Source organism: Carcharodon carcharias, chromosome 7 (genome assembly GCF_017639515.1).
Source record: "Carcharodon carcharias isolate sCarCar2 chromosome 7, sCarCar2.pri, whole genome shotgun sequence".
Classification (NCBI taxonomy): domain Eukaryota; kingdom Metazoa; phylum Chordata; class Chondrichthyes; order Lamniformes; family Lamnidae; genus Carcharodon; species Carcharodon carcharias.
The window spans coordinates 77,429,677-77,446,530 of NC_054473.1; the positions used below are offsets into that span (position 1 = coordinate 77,429,677).

General features: G+C 42.6%; 1 protein-coding gene across 3 annotated transcripts in view; it reads left to right on the forward strand.

Moving 5' to 3' along the window:
* LOC121280275 (nicolin-1-like) overlaps nucleotides 1-8,582 on the forward strand; it is a 32,598-nt gene extending 24,016 nt beyond the window's left edge. For 2 of the 3 annotated variants that reach the window (XM_041192093.1, XM_041192095.1), the window contains 3 exons: nucleotides 2,542-2,604; nucleotides 7,458-7,562; nucleotides 8,287-8,582. In XM_041192093.1, coding sequence (XP_041048027.1) covers nucleotides 2,542-2,604; nucleotides 7,458-7,562; nucleotides 8,287-8,328 — 210 coding nt within the window. In that variant the 3' untranslated portion in view covers nucleotides 8,329-8,582. Of the gene's footprint in view, nucleotides 1-2,541; nucleotides 2,605-2,796; nucleotides 2,873-7,457; nucleotides 7,563-8,286 lie in introns of those variants that run through there. The other variant, XM_041192094.1, reaches the window with a different exon arrangement.
* The last annotated feature ends 8,272 nt before the right edge of the window (nucleotides 8,583-16,854 follow it).

A 16,854-nucleotide genomic window follows, 5' to 3' on the forward strand; every position in this document is an offset into this window, starting at 1 on the left:
AGAGAATGTTTCCTCTTGTGGGGATTGGAATAACCAGAGTCCATCAATAAAAGATAGTCACCAAGAGATCCAATAGGGAATTCAGAAGAAACATTCTTTACCCCTAGGGTCCCTGGATGAATGTGGCTCGAGCAACACTCTGGAAGCTCAACATCATCCAGGACCATCAAAGCCTGATTGGCACCCTAACCACCAAATTAAACATTCACTCTCTTTTTACTACTGACGCAGTGGCAGAATTGTGTACTATATACAAGATGCATTGCAGCAACTCACCAAGGCTCCTTTGACACCAAACCCGCAACCACCTAGAAGGACAAGGGCAGCAGATGCATGGGAACACCACCACCTGCAAGTTCCCATCCGAGCCACACACCATCCTGACTTGGAAATATATCGCCATGCCTTCACTGTTCCTGGGTCAAAATCCTGGAACTCCCTTCCTAACAGCACTGTGGGTGTACCTACACCAGGTGGACTCCAGCAGTTAAAGAACACAGCTCACCACCATTTTCTCAAGGGCAACAAATGCTGGCCTAGCCAGTGACACCCACATCCCATGAAAAACTAAAACAAAAATGTGGAACTTGCTACTGAGTGCTTATAGTGAATAGGGTAGTTACATTTAAGGTGAAGCTAATTGAGGGAGAAGGGAAAAGCTGGTTACAATGGTAGATTTAAATTAAACATGGGAGGAGAGTCAAGTGGAGCATAAACACCAGCATGAACTAGTTGGGCCAATTGCCCCGTTTCTGTGGCATCTATCTTTTGTAATCATATGGCCTCATTTGTATTCTGTTCTGATTGGCAATCTTAATTTAGACAATTGGATGCCTGAGAAACAGCTCTTAAGTAGCAAGAAGAATCAGGGTAATTAAAGGATTTGAAACTTTTTTTTAGGATGGGAACGATAGAGATGGATGAGGTAGAATAATGGCCCAATTCTTCTGCGAAGCAGCAGTGATAGTTGGATTGCCACTCTACTCAAACTTTTCAATGCCCCGATACACTGTTCTGTAATTCTGTCCGGGTCTTCTCAGCCCAGCTTCTTTAGAAATGCGGAGCATACAGTCCCATGAAGAACTTCACTGCAGCTTCTAGCAACAGGGTAGTTTAGCCACACACCCTTTTTATGGCATGAGATTCTGTAAGTAAGTTTAAATGTCCAGTGTGAATATTAGCGAATGGGTGAATGGTAATGAATGGGCAGTGTGTTAGGGTAGGTGAAGTAAGTGGTTAGGGTGGTAGATGGATAGGGTGGCAGGTGGGTAAGTGGGTTGTTGGCTAGTTAGGTCAGGTCGAGGGGGGTAGTCTGGTAGTCGGGTGTTAGCGTGTCGGGAGGCGTAGTCAGGTCAGGTTGGAGGGATTGGTCAGGGGGGCTATTCAGGTTGGGTCAGAGAAATCACAGGCTCAGGTGGAGTATTTGGGGAGTCGGGGGGGGTGGGGTGGTCAGTGTGAGTAATTGGGGGTTCAGTTCTGTAGTTACCCAGAGTTAGTGGGTAACTATCCTGGTAAGTACTGAACTGCCCGAAGTCTCCGACTCTAACTCAGAGCCGAAGAGTTTTGAAGAGGGTCCCGGGGAGCAGGGGAATTGCCTGTCGGAAGTTCAAACTTCCTGGGCAAGTCCCACAGAGGTCAACGCATTGGGGTTTCTGCGGGGCCCCAACACGCATCTTGGGTTGTACATCCAGTCTCCAACTACCCAGAGACTGGAAGATGCGGACCAATATAATTTATAATTTTAAAAAACAGTGATTGGCTAAACACTTCAGTATCATGCTGAGCCATACAGAAGATAAGGTTTTACTTTTAAACTCCTTAGTGCAGGTGCAAGTATTTTGGGTTAGTTGGTGGGGGTAGAAAAGCAGTCCTACTCCTAATCAATTTCAGTGACTCATCCTGGCGCGCTTGCATCTCTGATGAGAACAGATTAAGTTCAGCTGTGATGCTGGCCATCGTTGTAAATTCCACTGACTGCTCATTGTCAAGGTACACAGATGAAAAATACATTTGGGGAATCCTGGAAAACAAAAATAAATGAAAAATTCTTACATAAAAACAAAAACTGCAAGTGAAAGAAATAAACAGCAGGGATTCAAGGACATCTGAATAGAGGAGAAGCAGGTTAGAGTTTTAGGCACTGACTGAAGATGGTCACCTGGGTGAGAATGCAGGTTTACCTGAGCCTGTGGACCTGTACCCTAAGGAGTTATACTCCCATGTCTAAGAGAAAAGGGAATAAAATTGGGAGCAAAGATAACAATGGGATGGAAATGAAGATGACCAACACACAATTGACATGTTTTTAATTCTTTTTCTTGCATTTTATATGTGCTTTTATTTTACTGGGTTAATATTCTTGAACCAGTTTACGTAATTATAATTGTAATATTGAGTATTTCAGTGATACATGCAAAAACCAAAAACAGCAATGGGCCTGGGTGTTTTCTTGGATTAGTCACAAGGGTTAAAGTTGTGCGGCCTAATATACTCATTATTTCCTTATTAACAGGTTGTTATGTAATTATTTCTATTTTACAGAAGGTACAGGGACCATGGCTTTCTCAGCTCACTCCTCTAGAACAACCTTTGAACTTAAGTGACGTGAGTATGATGCAAATTTTTATAGCTTAAAATACAATGGCTCCATAAAGCTTAGGAAAGAACAAAGAGTCTGTGCTAAAACCCTAACCTGCTTCTCCTCTATTCAGATGTCCTTGAATCCCTGCTGTTTATTTCTTTCACTTGCGGTTTTTGTTTTTATGTAAGACTTTTTCATTTATTTTTGATTTGCAGGATTCCCCAAATGTATTTATCTGGTTTCTCTGTTATCTCTAACTCAGTGTAAACCCCCCAGTCTGGAATGCTCGGGATTGAGGCATTTTTAGATTTTGGATGTTCCTGGATTATAGAACATTATTAGAATGTCTAACAACAAGTGTGTGAACTGGATATAAATTTGTTCCTGAGACATAAAACAGTGACAAAACATTACAGGACACCAATAAAATTGTTTTATTTATCCAAATATGGTATCTTTCATGTTTGTAAGTGCTGTACTGTACTAAAACGGACTGCAAATGGACTGAGGGCAGAAAATGGTGGGCGATGGGGGGACATGGTGACTGTAGGACAGGAAAATGCAGCATGTGATTGCAGTTGAACACAGGAACCAGAATTAGCACTAACAACAGGCCCAGGCTGGGGAAAGTAGGGTAATAATAAACATTCAATATAAAAAAACAGAACACTTCCCTCATCCAGAAATGTACCTACCAGTGTGGAAGGCTGTGATTTTTAACTTTAATTCCTACCTAATTAGCCAATGTTTCTTCCTCTGTCATCCATCTTGTTTTTCTCTCTCCTATTTCATGACCTGTTGTAGCGCCACAAGTGACAAGTCTGAGTGTTTCGGGGCCTGCTCAAAATTTCTGGACAACTGGATTTTTCTGGATTTTGGATTTTTGAATCGGGGAGGTTACAGCATCTAATACTCATAATATGAAAGTGCTGCATATAAAAACGTTACCGAAACACTGTTTAAGAAAACAGGTATTTAGTTACAGATATCGGTGAGAAGGTTATGCCTGCTTCTCATTGCAGTCTGTCTATCCTTGATATGATGTTTGATAGTGATATTGTAAATCATTCTCCGCTTCCAGGTAGGACCTATTCTTCATCTTCATTGCTACCATTAACAGAGAATGATGTTTCGGAAAGGTAGCAACACTTTCATCGCTTATCTGACTAATTCTGGACACTCTACAGCAACAAATCACAAAAACTGGGAAGGTGTTTGTTCCTGAAGCATTATGTTCCTGAAACATAATTTTAAGTGGGCATTGGCAGCACGGTCCCACTAACTCTGCTTCTGTTGTGCACATTGAAAACAGAATCTGAACCCAACCTTACTTACCTGTTTTTATATTTTCAATATAAACATTGATGTATTCTGCCAATGTTGCAAGATGAGGAATGATCCTTTCTTCCACAGACTCAACTCTCATTGTTTACATCCAGAAGCTATCAGTAGTGGGAACATATCTGAAACGCCATTGCTCAGTCTGATTTTCCAAATATCAATTCTCTTCCTAAATGGTACAATCGAGTCACTCACTTCAATTATGGTTATATTGCCCCTTGTGTGGACAGATTCAGCATATTCAGCAGGTTTAAAAATGTCAGCAATGTATACAAGTTTCATTATCCATAATTGGTTAGCGATGTTTTCAGCTAATGCAGGATTGTGCAGAGAAAGAAAAGCCAGCAGCTCTCTTCGAAGCTCGAAAACTCTTCCTCAAACTCTGCTGCACAGTGACCAACGTATTTAAATGTAAAGCAGTATTTTTTTCATATCCTGCACCCATTTCAGAACACAGCTTTGTAAACAAATGTGAATTCACAGGTCTGGACTTCACAAAGTTCACAGCTGCATTTAACACAGCAAGTAATTTGGATTTCACTCTTTTTCAAGTAAGATCTTGATTGCGGGATTGTCTTATGAGGAGAGACTGAGGAAACTGGGTCTATATTCTCTAAAGTTTCAAAGAGTAAGAGGTAATCTCATTGAAATTTACAAAATTCTTACAGGATGTGACAGGGTGGATGTAGATAGGATGTTTCCCCTGACTGGTGAGTCTAGAACCAGGGGACATAATCTCCAAATAAGCAGTAGGCCATTTAAGACTGAAATGAGGAGGAATTTCTTCACTCAGAGGGTGGTGAATCTTTAGAATTCTCTACCCCAGAGCACTGTGGAAGCTCAACCTTTGAGCATGTTCAAGACAGGAATCAATAGATTTCTGGAGACTAATGACATCAAGGGAAATGGAGATAGTGCAGGAAAGTGGCATTGAGGATAAGCCATGATCTAATTGAATGGCGGAGCAGGCTTGATGAGCTGCATGGCCTACTCCTGTTCCTTTGTTCCTTGGCAATGCAACATGCAATGTGTCATGATTACCTGTGGATTGACAACTCATATTCTTGCAAAAACAGGATTCCTATTGACTATCCTTGCAACAGCATCATCTATGCAAACAGGAGTGCACTTCTCCAACTTCACTTGTTTCCAGTAATATTGCATCATCCATTGCTCATTCTGATAACTCCTGACCAAAATGAGAACCTTCTAAAACTTCCCCCAGCCAAACAGCGAACATAGTATGCTGCACTCCCAACATCAGTTGTCTCATTTACCTCAATTGCAAATATCTCTTGAACACTGCTTGATTCTTCTGCTAACTCAGTCATTAGAAAGAGGGAAGGTCTTCACCTTTTGTGCTGTATCTTCACTTACCGTCACTTTGCACATTTCCACAGTAGCTGGAAGAATGGTCTGCTCTCCGATCATATGGGTTTTCTTGCTTCTAGCAAACCAAAACATTGTTAAGAGGAAAGCTGTCAGAGCTTTATTCCAGAATCAATGTTACCATTTGTCATTTGAGTTTTCTGACAACTGTGTTCTTTTTTGTGGTTCAGATAAGTCTTTTGATTTATTTTTCTATTCTAAATGTTTTGTTATGAGGTGTTACTTTGTTTTTGCAGGTTTCATTGCTTCTTTGAATAAAGTTTGTTAGCACACAACACATTGCAGCTGTCTGCCACTGGACTCCATAGATCCAAATTCTATATAATCATGCTCATTCTTTGTTTCTCACCTATTTCTTACTACTGGACTCAGCATTGCCCATAGCTTCAGCTAAAGCACTTGCAAAATCAGAATGAGGTTGTTTCAAATACTTTTCCATTTTAAAGTAATTTACTCACATTATATTGATCAACCTTTTTACGAGTATTTGCGTTGTACACAGGCACGTAGTTGTCAGAATGACAAAATGTATTCTAAATGTAAATATATTTATTTGGTTTTGTTTGCTCTGTATGGTAACTATGAGCTTCCGCAGTGCACCATTGCGCAGTTTTTCAGGACTAAACAAGGAATTGTTATAGTTATACTCAATAACAGTGCTGGCCTCAGGGAAAATGGTGTCCTAAATTAACTTGTACTTTGACTCCTTTGTTCGGTTTAAGTAAGTAGTACTTAAATATTTGAAGCACTCTCCTTGCTTGAACAAGGCTGAACTCACCTGGTGTCCACCATCAGCCTTGCTAACTGTAGCTCTACATGACAATCTTAGTGCTATACTCAGCTGTATCATGCATGCTCCCCTCTAAAGTCAGACAACGTATTGTGTTTAACGGTTACATATTTTGTGATTCCCATTATCCTTACCTTTAGTCCTCCTAACAAAATAGACTCCTGCAGCCTCTGTCTCCCAGTTCAGTATTTGTAAGGGACACGACAGGTTGTTTCTTTCAGTCTTCATAAAATCTTATTTCCCAGAGTGTGTAACTACATCAGATAACATTTTAAAGAAATGCAACTTCATTATTTTTGGTTATTTTCTCCAACTCACTCAGAGTTATCTCTTCCACTCCCAGACAAAGTCTTAGCAATTACCAAAGCCATCTTGCAGTCTCACCACTTTTAAAATACCTCACCAACTCCTGAATTCAAAGAGCGTCTCGTACTCTTAAGCTTTAAGATCCACCAATTCCTAATCAATCAAGGAATTAGAAATATAATTTATCCCGGCACAGCCCCCAATTGTTACGACTGATACAGTTGGTAAAGCGGAGTTATTTAAAAATCCCAGGGGGAAACTTTAAACAACTGTCATAACTTATAATTTTAAGTGTTATGTTTGAGATGCGACCTTAAATTCAGAAATTATACCATCAGTTCTTGAGGCTTTACATTAAACTAATTGAAATATTTTATTAATTTACACAGGTTAAAATATATACACAAGGCTACAAATTACTACTATCATAGCTTAAAACAAATTCCCAAACTAATCTCCATTAAGGCAACAGCAACCCATGGACTTAACGAAACAGGCAAAGCATTTTCACCGTACGAATTCAAAGTGAGGCTCTTTTCACTGTGGAGCCAGTTGGAGGCTTGCAGCTGCCTTTTGATCTTACATTGCCTCTGCCTGCACACCTGAAAACTACTGTAGTTATACCTGCCAGCCCCATTGAATGTTAATTCTCACTGAATCAACAACCTCTTTGAACTTCACCTTTTAACAATGAAACCCCTTTCATATCAATTTTATTAGTAACATAAGCATATTGCTTGGTAGCTGCTAGAAAGGCGTCAATTTTCACCCCACTTCTTGAATGCTCTATTCAAATGCACGCTATCTCTCTTACAAATCAAAACTAGTACACATCAAAGCTTTAATCCAATTAAGACATAACTGCAAGCTAAACCTCTATTTTAAAAGAAAAATGTTTTCCAAAATATATACATTAATATCTTCATGACATGGTAAAGTGTCAGCTTGAAATTGTGTGAGGGTTACTAGAGTACAAACATGACTGTGGAGGATAAGATGCAGTCATCACAGTTTGTTCATTTTTGTTCAATTATAAACATCCTTTCACAGGGACTACCAGATCCAGAGGTTGTAGCTTCCAATGTTCAGCAGATGTGGGTGTTAACTGAAATGGTCCGAAACAATCCAACGACCAACCGCGTCGGACGGTTTGATGTAAGTATTGTTATCGCCCTCTCAGTGTATGTTTACAAATAGGCAGAATGGAAAGTGAACACTGCTAATAAACGTTATATTTATTAAGTCTAAAGAGGCAGTCTCAACATTATGATGTTGTTTAAAAGTAAAAATGTGGCTCAGAGGGGTAAGTGATGACCTGATGTAGCACCATTATCTTCAGACCAGAAGGTTACAGGTTCAAACCACAGTCTATGCTCAGTTAGCTAGTCTCTGCTGGCTTGTCAGTTTAGGGCAACTACAGTTGATCTTAGCAGCCCTGGGCTATGAAGGAAGAAAATCAGCCAGAGTTCCCACTCCTGATCAACGTACCTTCTAATTTGTTTTTGTAATTTGTGACTGAATGATTTAAATGAACGGGCCCTTCACTTTTACACAGCTTAGCGGAGACATTGTTCCCAATCACTATTCAGTGACCCCTGCTGGAAGTCCTTTTGTGTAGATGTTGTTGAAGACAGGATTGAGGATGTGCTTGGATGGCTTCTGCAATCCGCCAGCTTGTCAGTGCTCACAGTCTGGGCTCTTACATGATGTAAGGCCACAGGAAAAGAGCAGCAAGGGGATTAAAATGTGTACAGTGGATGTTCAGGAGGGAAAGGAAGATTATTGAAAATTTTAAAAAGACAAGGAATTGAGATGCAGACAGAATATGAAGGAATCAGCCTTGCTATACTTTCTACTATCCTTACTATCCTGTCCACAGGTGGATGGTTCCTATAATGTCAACCTGCTATCCTACACCTGACTGACTCATCCTACAGCACTGTTCCTGCTGGGAGGACCAGAGGATTTAGAGCTCCTTGTTTGTGACTGCATGCAGGCCTACATCAAAAGAACTTGATGTCACTGATAACAGGAAACTGAAAAGTGAAACAGGAGCTAGTGTTCTACTATTTGCCTGAGTGGGATTGCAATCAGTTCAAACCGTTACATATTACCTCTGCTAGTGTTTTATATGTACAGAATTAATAAATGTAATATACTGTTTTTCAAAATGTATGTTGTAGTAAAACGAGCCATTATTAAGCCATTATGGAAGGCAAAATAACCAAAAGAATAGAAAAGCTGTTCATCTCTAATTTCCTGTTTAATGTCATCTCCTACCTTACCACTACTGTTTGGAGGCCTGTAGACAAGTCCCTCTAATGTTTTCCATCCCTTGTTGCTTCTTAGCTCCACCCAGACTGATTCTACATCTAGATTTTCTGAGCCAATATCCTCTCTCACTATTGCACTGATTGCATCCTTAACTAACAACACCACCCCACCTCCTTTTCACCTGTCCTTCCTAAATATCAAGTACCCTTGGATATTCACTTCCCAGCCTTGGTCACCCTGCAGCTATGTCCCCGTAATCACAATCATATTGTACTCGTTAACATCTATTTGTGCTGTTGATTTATCCACCTTATTGTGAATGCTCTGTTCATTCAGATAGAATGTCTTTAGACTTGTTTTTTAACACTAATACACATTTCTTTTATACAATGGCCCAATTTGCTGCTGGCCCTTGTTTCATCTGCTTTCCATTTTTGCTTTCTATTCTTCTATCTTTCATTCCTATCTTTGTTTTCCTCCCTTGTGTCTCCCCCGTCAGGTTCCCATCCCCCTGCCACTATAGTTTAAACCCTCCCCCACAATATTAGTGAATACCCCTGCGAGGATATTGGTCCTGGTCCTGCTGGGGTGCAGCCGGTCCTGCTGGGGTGCAACCAGTCCAGCTTATTCAGGACCCATCTTCTCCAGAATCAGTCCCAATTCCTCAGGAATCTAAATCTCTCACTCTTACATCATCTCTCCAGCCACGCATTCATCTGGTCTGTTGTCCTATTCCTGATCTTGCTAGCATGTGGCACTGGGAGTAATCCTGAGATTACTACCTTTGAGGTCCTGCTTTTTAATTTATTTCCTAGCTCCCTATATTCTGCTTTTAGGACTTCACCCCTCTTTTTATCTATGTCGTTGGTACCAATATGGACCATGACCTCTGGCTGTTCACCCTCCTCCTTCAGAATGTCCTGCAGCTGCTCAGTGATGTCCTTGACAGGCAATGCAATGGAGCGGTGGTTTTAAAGTGTAAGGAAAACCAGGCCCGAGACCAGAGTGGGACTGGGAGACAGTGCGAGTGGAGCAGCGGCCTTGATAAGATTTAAAAAGAGCGGGAGCTGAGAGTCAGAGAGGAGATTTAAAAAGAATGGGAGCTGGACTCAGGGCTGAAAGTGGCGCAAGGACAGAGTGAGAGTTCCAGGGAGACATGGGACTGAAAGTGGCGCAAGGACATCACGATTCAGAAAGTGATGCGACGCAGGGGAGACAGCTGATTGGTAAGTAAGGTCAGGTGAGTAGTTCTACTTCTTCTACTAATTAAATTGCTGCAATCCATTAGCTTAAACAAAATAAGGTGAGGACTTTGGACAGTAGTGTGGGTGTTGGGAATGGAATAAGGCCCCTAGCGTAATTAGCATTATTTAAAGGGAGTAACTAACAAGCTTAGCCTAAAGGGAAGTCATGGCAGCAGAGCTGACACCTGTGATACGCTCCTCCTGCGCTATGTGGGAAGTCATGGACACTTCCAGTGTCCCTGGCAACGATGTGTGCAGAAAGTGTGCCTGGCTGTAGCTACTGGCTAACCACATTTCGGAGCTGGAACTCTGGGTGGATTCATTGTGGAGCACCTGCAATGCTGAGATTTTCATGGACAGCATGTTCAATGAGGTGGTCACACCACAGGTAAAAAATGAACAGGCAGAAAGGGGATGGGTGACCATCCCGCAGAGTACAGGAGTCCCTTGTGGCCATCCCCCTCTCTAACAGATATACCATTTTGGATACTGTTGAGGGGATGACTTCTCAGGGGAAAGCAGCAGGAGCCGAGTCCATGGCACCATGGGTAGTTCTACTGCACAAGAGGGGAGGAAGAAGAGTGGAAGGGCTATAGTGGTAGGAGATTCAATAGTAAGGGGAACAGACAGGTGTTTCTGTGGCTGCATAAGAGACTCCAGGATGGCATGTTGCCTCCCTGGTGCCAGGGTCAAGGATGTCTCAGAGAGGCTGTGGGGCATTCTGAAGGGGGAGGGTAAACGGCAAGTGGTCGTGGTACATATTGGTACCAACGACATAGGTTAAAAAAGGGATGAGGTCCTACAAGTTGAATATAAGGGGTTAAGGCGTAAATTAAAAAGTAGGACCTCAAAGGTAGTAATCTCAGGATTATTACCGGTGCCATGTGCTAGCGAGAGTAGAAATAACAGGATATATCAGATGAATACATGGTTTAAGAAATGGTATAGGGGGAGGGATTCAGGTTCCTGGGACATTGGGATCAGTTCTGGGGAAGGTGGGACCAGTACAAACAGGACATGTTTCATCTGTCCTTGGAAGGGGTGTTTGCCAGTGCTGTCGGGGAGGATTTAAACTAGAATGGCAGGGGGATGGAAATCTGAGCAGGGAGACAGAAGAGAGGGGAAACAAGGATATAAACAAAAGAAGCAAAAGTGGAAGGCAGAAAAAACAGGGGTGATAAACAAATGGGGTCATAGTGCAAAATAAAGCTAAGGTGACTAACCAGGTTAAAAAGACAAGTCTAAAGGCATTGTAGCTTGGTGCATGGAGCATTCGCAATAAGGTAGATGAATTAACAGTGCAAATAAATATAAACGATTATAATATAGTTGCAATTAAGGAGACATGGCTGAAGGGCGACAAAGGATGGGAACTCAACATCCAGATGTATTCAATATTTATGAAGGACAGACAAATAGGGAAAGGAGTGGGGTAGCATTGTTAGTAAAGGAAGAAATCAATGCAATAGTGAGGAAGGATTTTGGCTTGAAAAATCATGACGTGGAATCTGTTTGGGTGGAGATAAGCAACATCAAGGGGCAGAAAATGTTGGTGGGACAAAGACTGCAAAAGCCTGCAGAACAGAAGGGTTTGGGAGTCCTTGTGCATGAATCCCAAAAAGCTAACATACAAGTTCAGCAGGTGATAGGGAAGGCAAATAGAATGTTGGCCTTTATTTCAAAGGGAATGGAATATAAAAATAAGGAAGCCTTGCTGAAACTATACAAGGTACTAGTTAGACCTAGAATACTGTGAACAGTTTTGGCTCTCTTATCTAAGGAAAGATATACTGGCATTGGAAGCAGTCCAGAGAATGTTCACTAGGTTGATCCTGGGAATGGAGGAGTTTAATTATGAGGAGAGGTTGAGTAGGTTGGGTTTGAGAGGCAACATTATTGAAACAGATAAGATTCTTAGGGGGCTTGACAGGGTAGAAGCTGAGAGTTTGCTTTCCTTTGTGGGAGAGTCTAGGACCAGATGTCGTAATCTCAGGGTAAGGGGTCACCCATTTAAAACAGAGATGAGGGGTTATTTCTTCTCTCAGAGGATAGTTAATCTGTGGAATTCTTTACCACAGAAGGCTGTAGAAGCTGGGTCATTAAGCATATTCAAGGCAGAGATAGAAAGATTTTTAATTAGTAAGGGAATCAAGAGTTATGGGGAAAAGGCAGGAAAGTGGAGTTGAGGTTTATGAGATCAGCCATGATCTCACTGAATGGTGGAGCAGACTCGATGGGTCGAATGGCCTACTTCTGCTCCTACATCTTATGGTCTTATGGGTTGTCTGTAGGCCCCCAAACAGTAATGGAGATGTAAGGGAAGGCATTAAGCAGGAAATTAGAGAAGCATGCAATAAGGGTACAACTGTAATCATGGGTGACTTTAATCTACATATAGATTGGACAAACCAAACTAGCAATAATACTGTGAAGGAGGATTTCCTGGAGTGTGTACATGATACCTTTTTAGATCAATACGTTGAGGAACCAATTACAGAGCAGGCTATCCTAGACTGTATATTGTGCAATGAGAAAGGATTAATTAACAATCTTGTTATGTGGGGTCCTTTGGAGAAGAACGACCACAAAATGATAGAACTGTTCATTAGGATAGAGAATGAAGAAGTTGAATCCGAAACTAGGATCCTGAATCTAAAGGGAACTATGGGGCTTTGAGGCGCGAGTTGGCAATGGTGGATTGGGGAACCTTACTAAAAGGGTTGACAGTGGATAGGCAATGGCTAATACTTAAGGAACATATGCATGAATTATTCATTTATGTCTGGCTCAAAAATAAAACAGGAAAGGTGGCTCAGCCATGGCTTACCAAATAAATTAGGGATAGTATTAGATCCAAAGAGGAGACATATAAAATTGCTAGAAAAAGCAGCAAGCCTGAGAATTGTGAGCAGTTTAGAATTCAGCAAAAGTGGACGAAAAGATTGATCAAGAGGGGGAAAATGGAGCATGAGGTAAGAAACATAAAAACTGACTTTAAAAGCTTCTATATATGTGTGTAGAGAAAAAGATTAGCGAAGACAAATAGTAGAGTTACATTTGCCAACCTCCAATCTGTAGGAACTGCTCGAGTCTATAGAACTTTGGAAGATGACCACCAATGCATCCAATATTTCCAGGGCCACTTCCTTTAGTGCTCTGGGATGTAGATTATCAGGCCCTGGGGATTTTTCAGCCTTTAACGCCATTAATTTCTCTAGAACCATTTTTTTAACTAACACTGATTTTCTTCAATTCCTCCCTCTCTCTAGACCCTTGGTTCCCGAACATTTCTGGGTAACTTTTGTTGCCCTTCTTTTGTGAAGACAGAACCAAAATATGTGTTCAATTCTTCTGCCATTTCTTTATTCCCCATCATAACTTACCCCGTTTCTGACTATTGGATGCGTTGGTGGTCATCTTCCAAAGTTCTATAGACTCAAGCAGTTCCTACAGATTGGAGGTTGGCAAATGTAACCCCACTATTTAAAAAGAAGAGGGAGAGAAAAAAGAGGATTTCAGACCAGTTAGTGGGAAATTGCTAGAGTCTATTATGAAAGACGAGTAACAGAACACTTGGAAAGCATTAACGGGATTAGACAAAGTCAGCATGGATTTATGCAAGGGAAATCATGCTTAACTAATCTACAGGAGTTTTTTGAGGATGTAGCTAGTAGAATAGATAAGGGAGAACCAGTGGATGTGGTGTATTTGGATTTCAAGAAGACTTTTGATAAGGTGCCACATAAGAGGCTGGTGGGCAAAATTAAAGCACATGGGATTGTGGGTAATATACTGGCATGGATTAAGAATTTGTTGACAGACTAGAAACAGAGTGGTAATAAATTGGTCTCTTTCCGGGTGGCAGGCAGTGACTAGTGGTGTACCGTAGGGATCAGTGCTTGGGCCCCAGCTATTCACTATACATATAAATGACTTGGATGAGGGAATCAAATGCAATATTTCCAAGTTTGCTGGCAACACAAAACTGTGTGGGGTTGTGAGGAGGATGCAAGGAGGCTTTAGGGCGATTCAGACAAGCTGTGTGTGTGGGCAAACACATAGCAGATGTAGTATAACGTGCATAAATGTGAAATTATATGCTTCGGTGTGAAAAACAGAAAGGCAGGGTATTATTTAAATGGTGATATATTGGGAAATGTGGATGTACAAAGGGATCCTTGTACACCAGTTAAGGAAAGTAAAGCAATTAGGAAAGCAAACGGTATGTTGGCTTTCATTGCAAGAGGATTTGAGTTCAGAAGTTTTACTGCAGTTATACAAGGCCTTGATGAGATCACACCTGGAGTATTGCACGCAGTTTTGGTCTTCCTGCCTAAGAAAGGATATACTTGCCATAGAGGGAGTGCAGCAAAGGTTCACTAGGCTGATACTGGGGATGGCAGGACTGTTGTCATATGAGGAGAGATTGGTTCAACTGGGCCAGTATTCACTCAAGTTTAGAAGAATGAGAGGGGATCTGAGTGAAACATCTAAAATTCTAACAGGGCTAGACAAACTGGAAGCAGGGAGGATGTTTCCCCTGGTTGGGGAGTCTAGAACCAGCGGCCACAGTCTCAGGATATGGGACAGGCCATTTAGGACTGAGATGAGGAAAAATTTCTTCACTCAGAGGGTGGTCAACCTGTGGAATTCTCTACCACAGAGGGCTGTGGAGGCCAGGTCACTGAGTATATTCAAGAAAGAAATTGATAAATTTTTGGATATTAGGGGCATCAAGGGGTATGGAGAGAAAGTAGGAATATGGCATTGAGATAGAGGATCAGCCATGATCATATTGAATGGTGGAGCAGGCTTGAAGGGCCGCATGGCCTATTGCTTCTAATTTGTTTCTTGACCCTGGCACCAGGGAGGCAACATACCATCCTGGTGTCACACCTGCAGCCGCATAAACGTCTGTCTGTTCCCCTTATAATAGAATCCCCTATCACTATTGTTCTCCCATTCTTTTCTCCCTTTCTCTGTGCAGCTGAGCCACTCGTGGTGCCACGGACTTGGCTTTCGCTGCATTCCCCTGAGAAACCATCTCTCCCAGCAGTAGCCAAGACAGGAAATCTGTTAGAGAGGGCGATGGACCAGGGGGACTCCTGCACTATCTGCCTCATGCTTTTACTCTGTCTGGCAGTCACCATTCCCTTTCTGTTTGAGCACTCTTTACCTGCGGTGTGACCACCTCACTGCACGTGCTATCCACGAAGATCTCATCCTTGCGGATGCTGCACAGTGACTCCAGCTCCAGCTCCGAACTGTGGATTTCGAGTAGCTGTAGCTGGAGATATTTCCTGCATACGTGGTCATCCTGGACACTGAAAGTGTCCCTGACTTCCCGATCACACAAGAGGTGCTTTCCACTTGGCTGAGCTGCCCTGCCATGGCTTACCCTTAAATCACTCCCTTTACTTTTATTTCCTATAGGTTAGAAAATATTAAGGACAGAAGAAATACTCACGAGGTCCTACTTTTCAAGGCCGCCACTCTTCTTGCTGAGGAAAGGTAGAATATAAAAGGATCGCCTCCTTCCCTCTTCATAGAACTCCCTCTCTCACCAAACTCCAACTTAAGCACTCTAATGCAGCCCAAACCAGTACTCCAGTGCTGACACAAGTCTTACATTCGCATTGTCCAACTACCATGTTCATATAGCAACTGGTTTTGTTCATGTCGCTACTGTTGACATAAAGGCAACTTATTGAACTAAGATTGAGTGAAATACCATAAACCTGAGGGACACAATGAGAGATACTAAAGGAGGGTACCTATTCCACTTGTATGACCTCAGAACATTGAAGAACATGGAGGAGCCATTCACTAGCTGAGGCTTTGAGGCAGAAAAGTAAAATATATTTACACGTGCAAAGTATAAACAGTGAGTGAACCACCATTGCATTCTCAGTACTTTAATTTTTCTTACCCTACCACTACGTCTAGGTGCATCCCTGACAGCTGCAGCACAGATGGAGGTAGCCTGCTGACTGCTATGTCCTGTTGTCCGAGATGACCTTGGCGTACGTCCTCTGGAGGCCTGAGGCCTGGAGGGCCCCAGCCTGATAAGGTCTCCTGCTCTTGGTCTGGTGCACCCTTCTCAGCCTGACCTGTTGGAATGGATGGGATCACCGGCCAAGGGGATTTGGAGCAGCTGGACACCCTTGGACCGTGCTGTGTAGAGGCCCCTGGGGTGTCCAGCTGATGCTCCTCCTCTCTGTGGGTGCCCGAGGGCCCTTCCCTGACTCCTTGAACGGAAGGGGCACCTGGGAGGAGATCAAGGTGCCCCATCCCCTCTTGCCTAGCCACTGATGGATCCCACTCAGGCTACTGCAATAGTGTGCAAATCCAAGCACATATCCGGCATAAACTGCTAGACCACGGTCTCCATGGCAGCTAACACCCTTCCAAGGGTGACTTTGATACACTCGCATGCCGGATTGATGACATCAGACAGAACGTGGATGGCCTCCTCCATCCTTCATCTTAATCTGCTGATGGCCTCTAACCACCCTGCCTAGTGTGCCTCTGCCTGTCTTTGGAGCTCCATCATTTCTCTGAAGACCAATTCCGGGGACTTGTCTTTGGACTCGGACTCAGCAGAGCCTGGCCTCCAGCAGTCCTCCGAGTGTCAGAGACCTTTGCTGTCATTGTCATCGCCTTCTGTGGAGCTGTTTCTGTGCTGTGCTCACCAGATAATGACCCTGAGCCTGCTCTGGAACTGGTGAACCAAAGTGTGTGTTTCTGCACTGGTAGAGGGTACAGATGTACGCAGTGAGAGGTCTTCATCGGATGCTTCCTCAGAATCCTCATCTGAGTCATATGGGGGCTGATGGCTGGCTGGCAGTGTCCCTCTGCCTTTTCTTGCTGGTGGCTGTAATAGAGTGAAGAGATTAGTGTTTGGCTGGACAATCACCTAATTTTAAGAG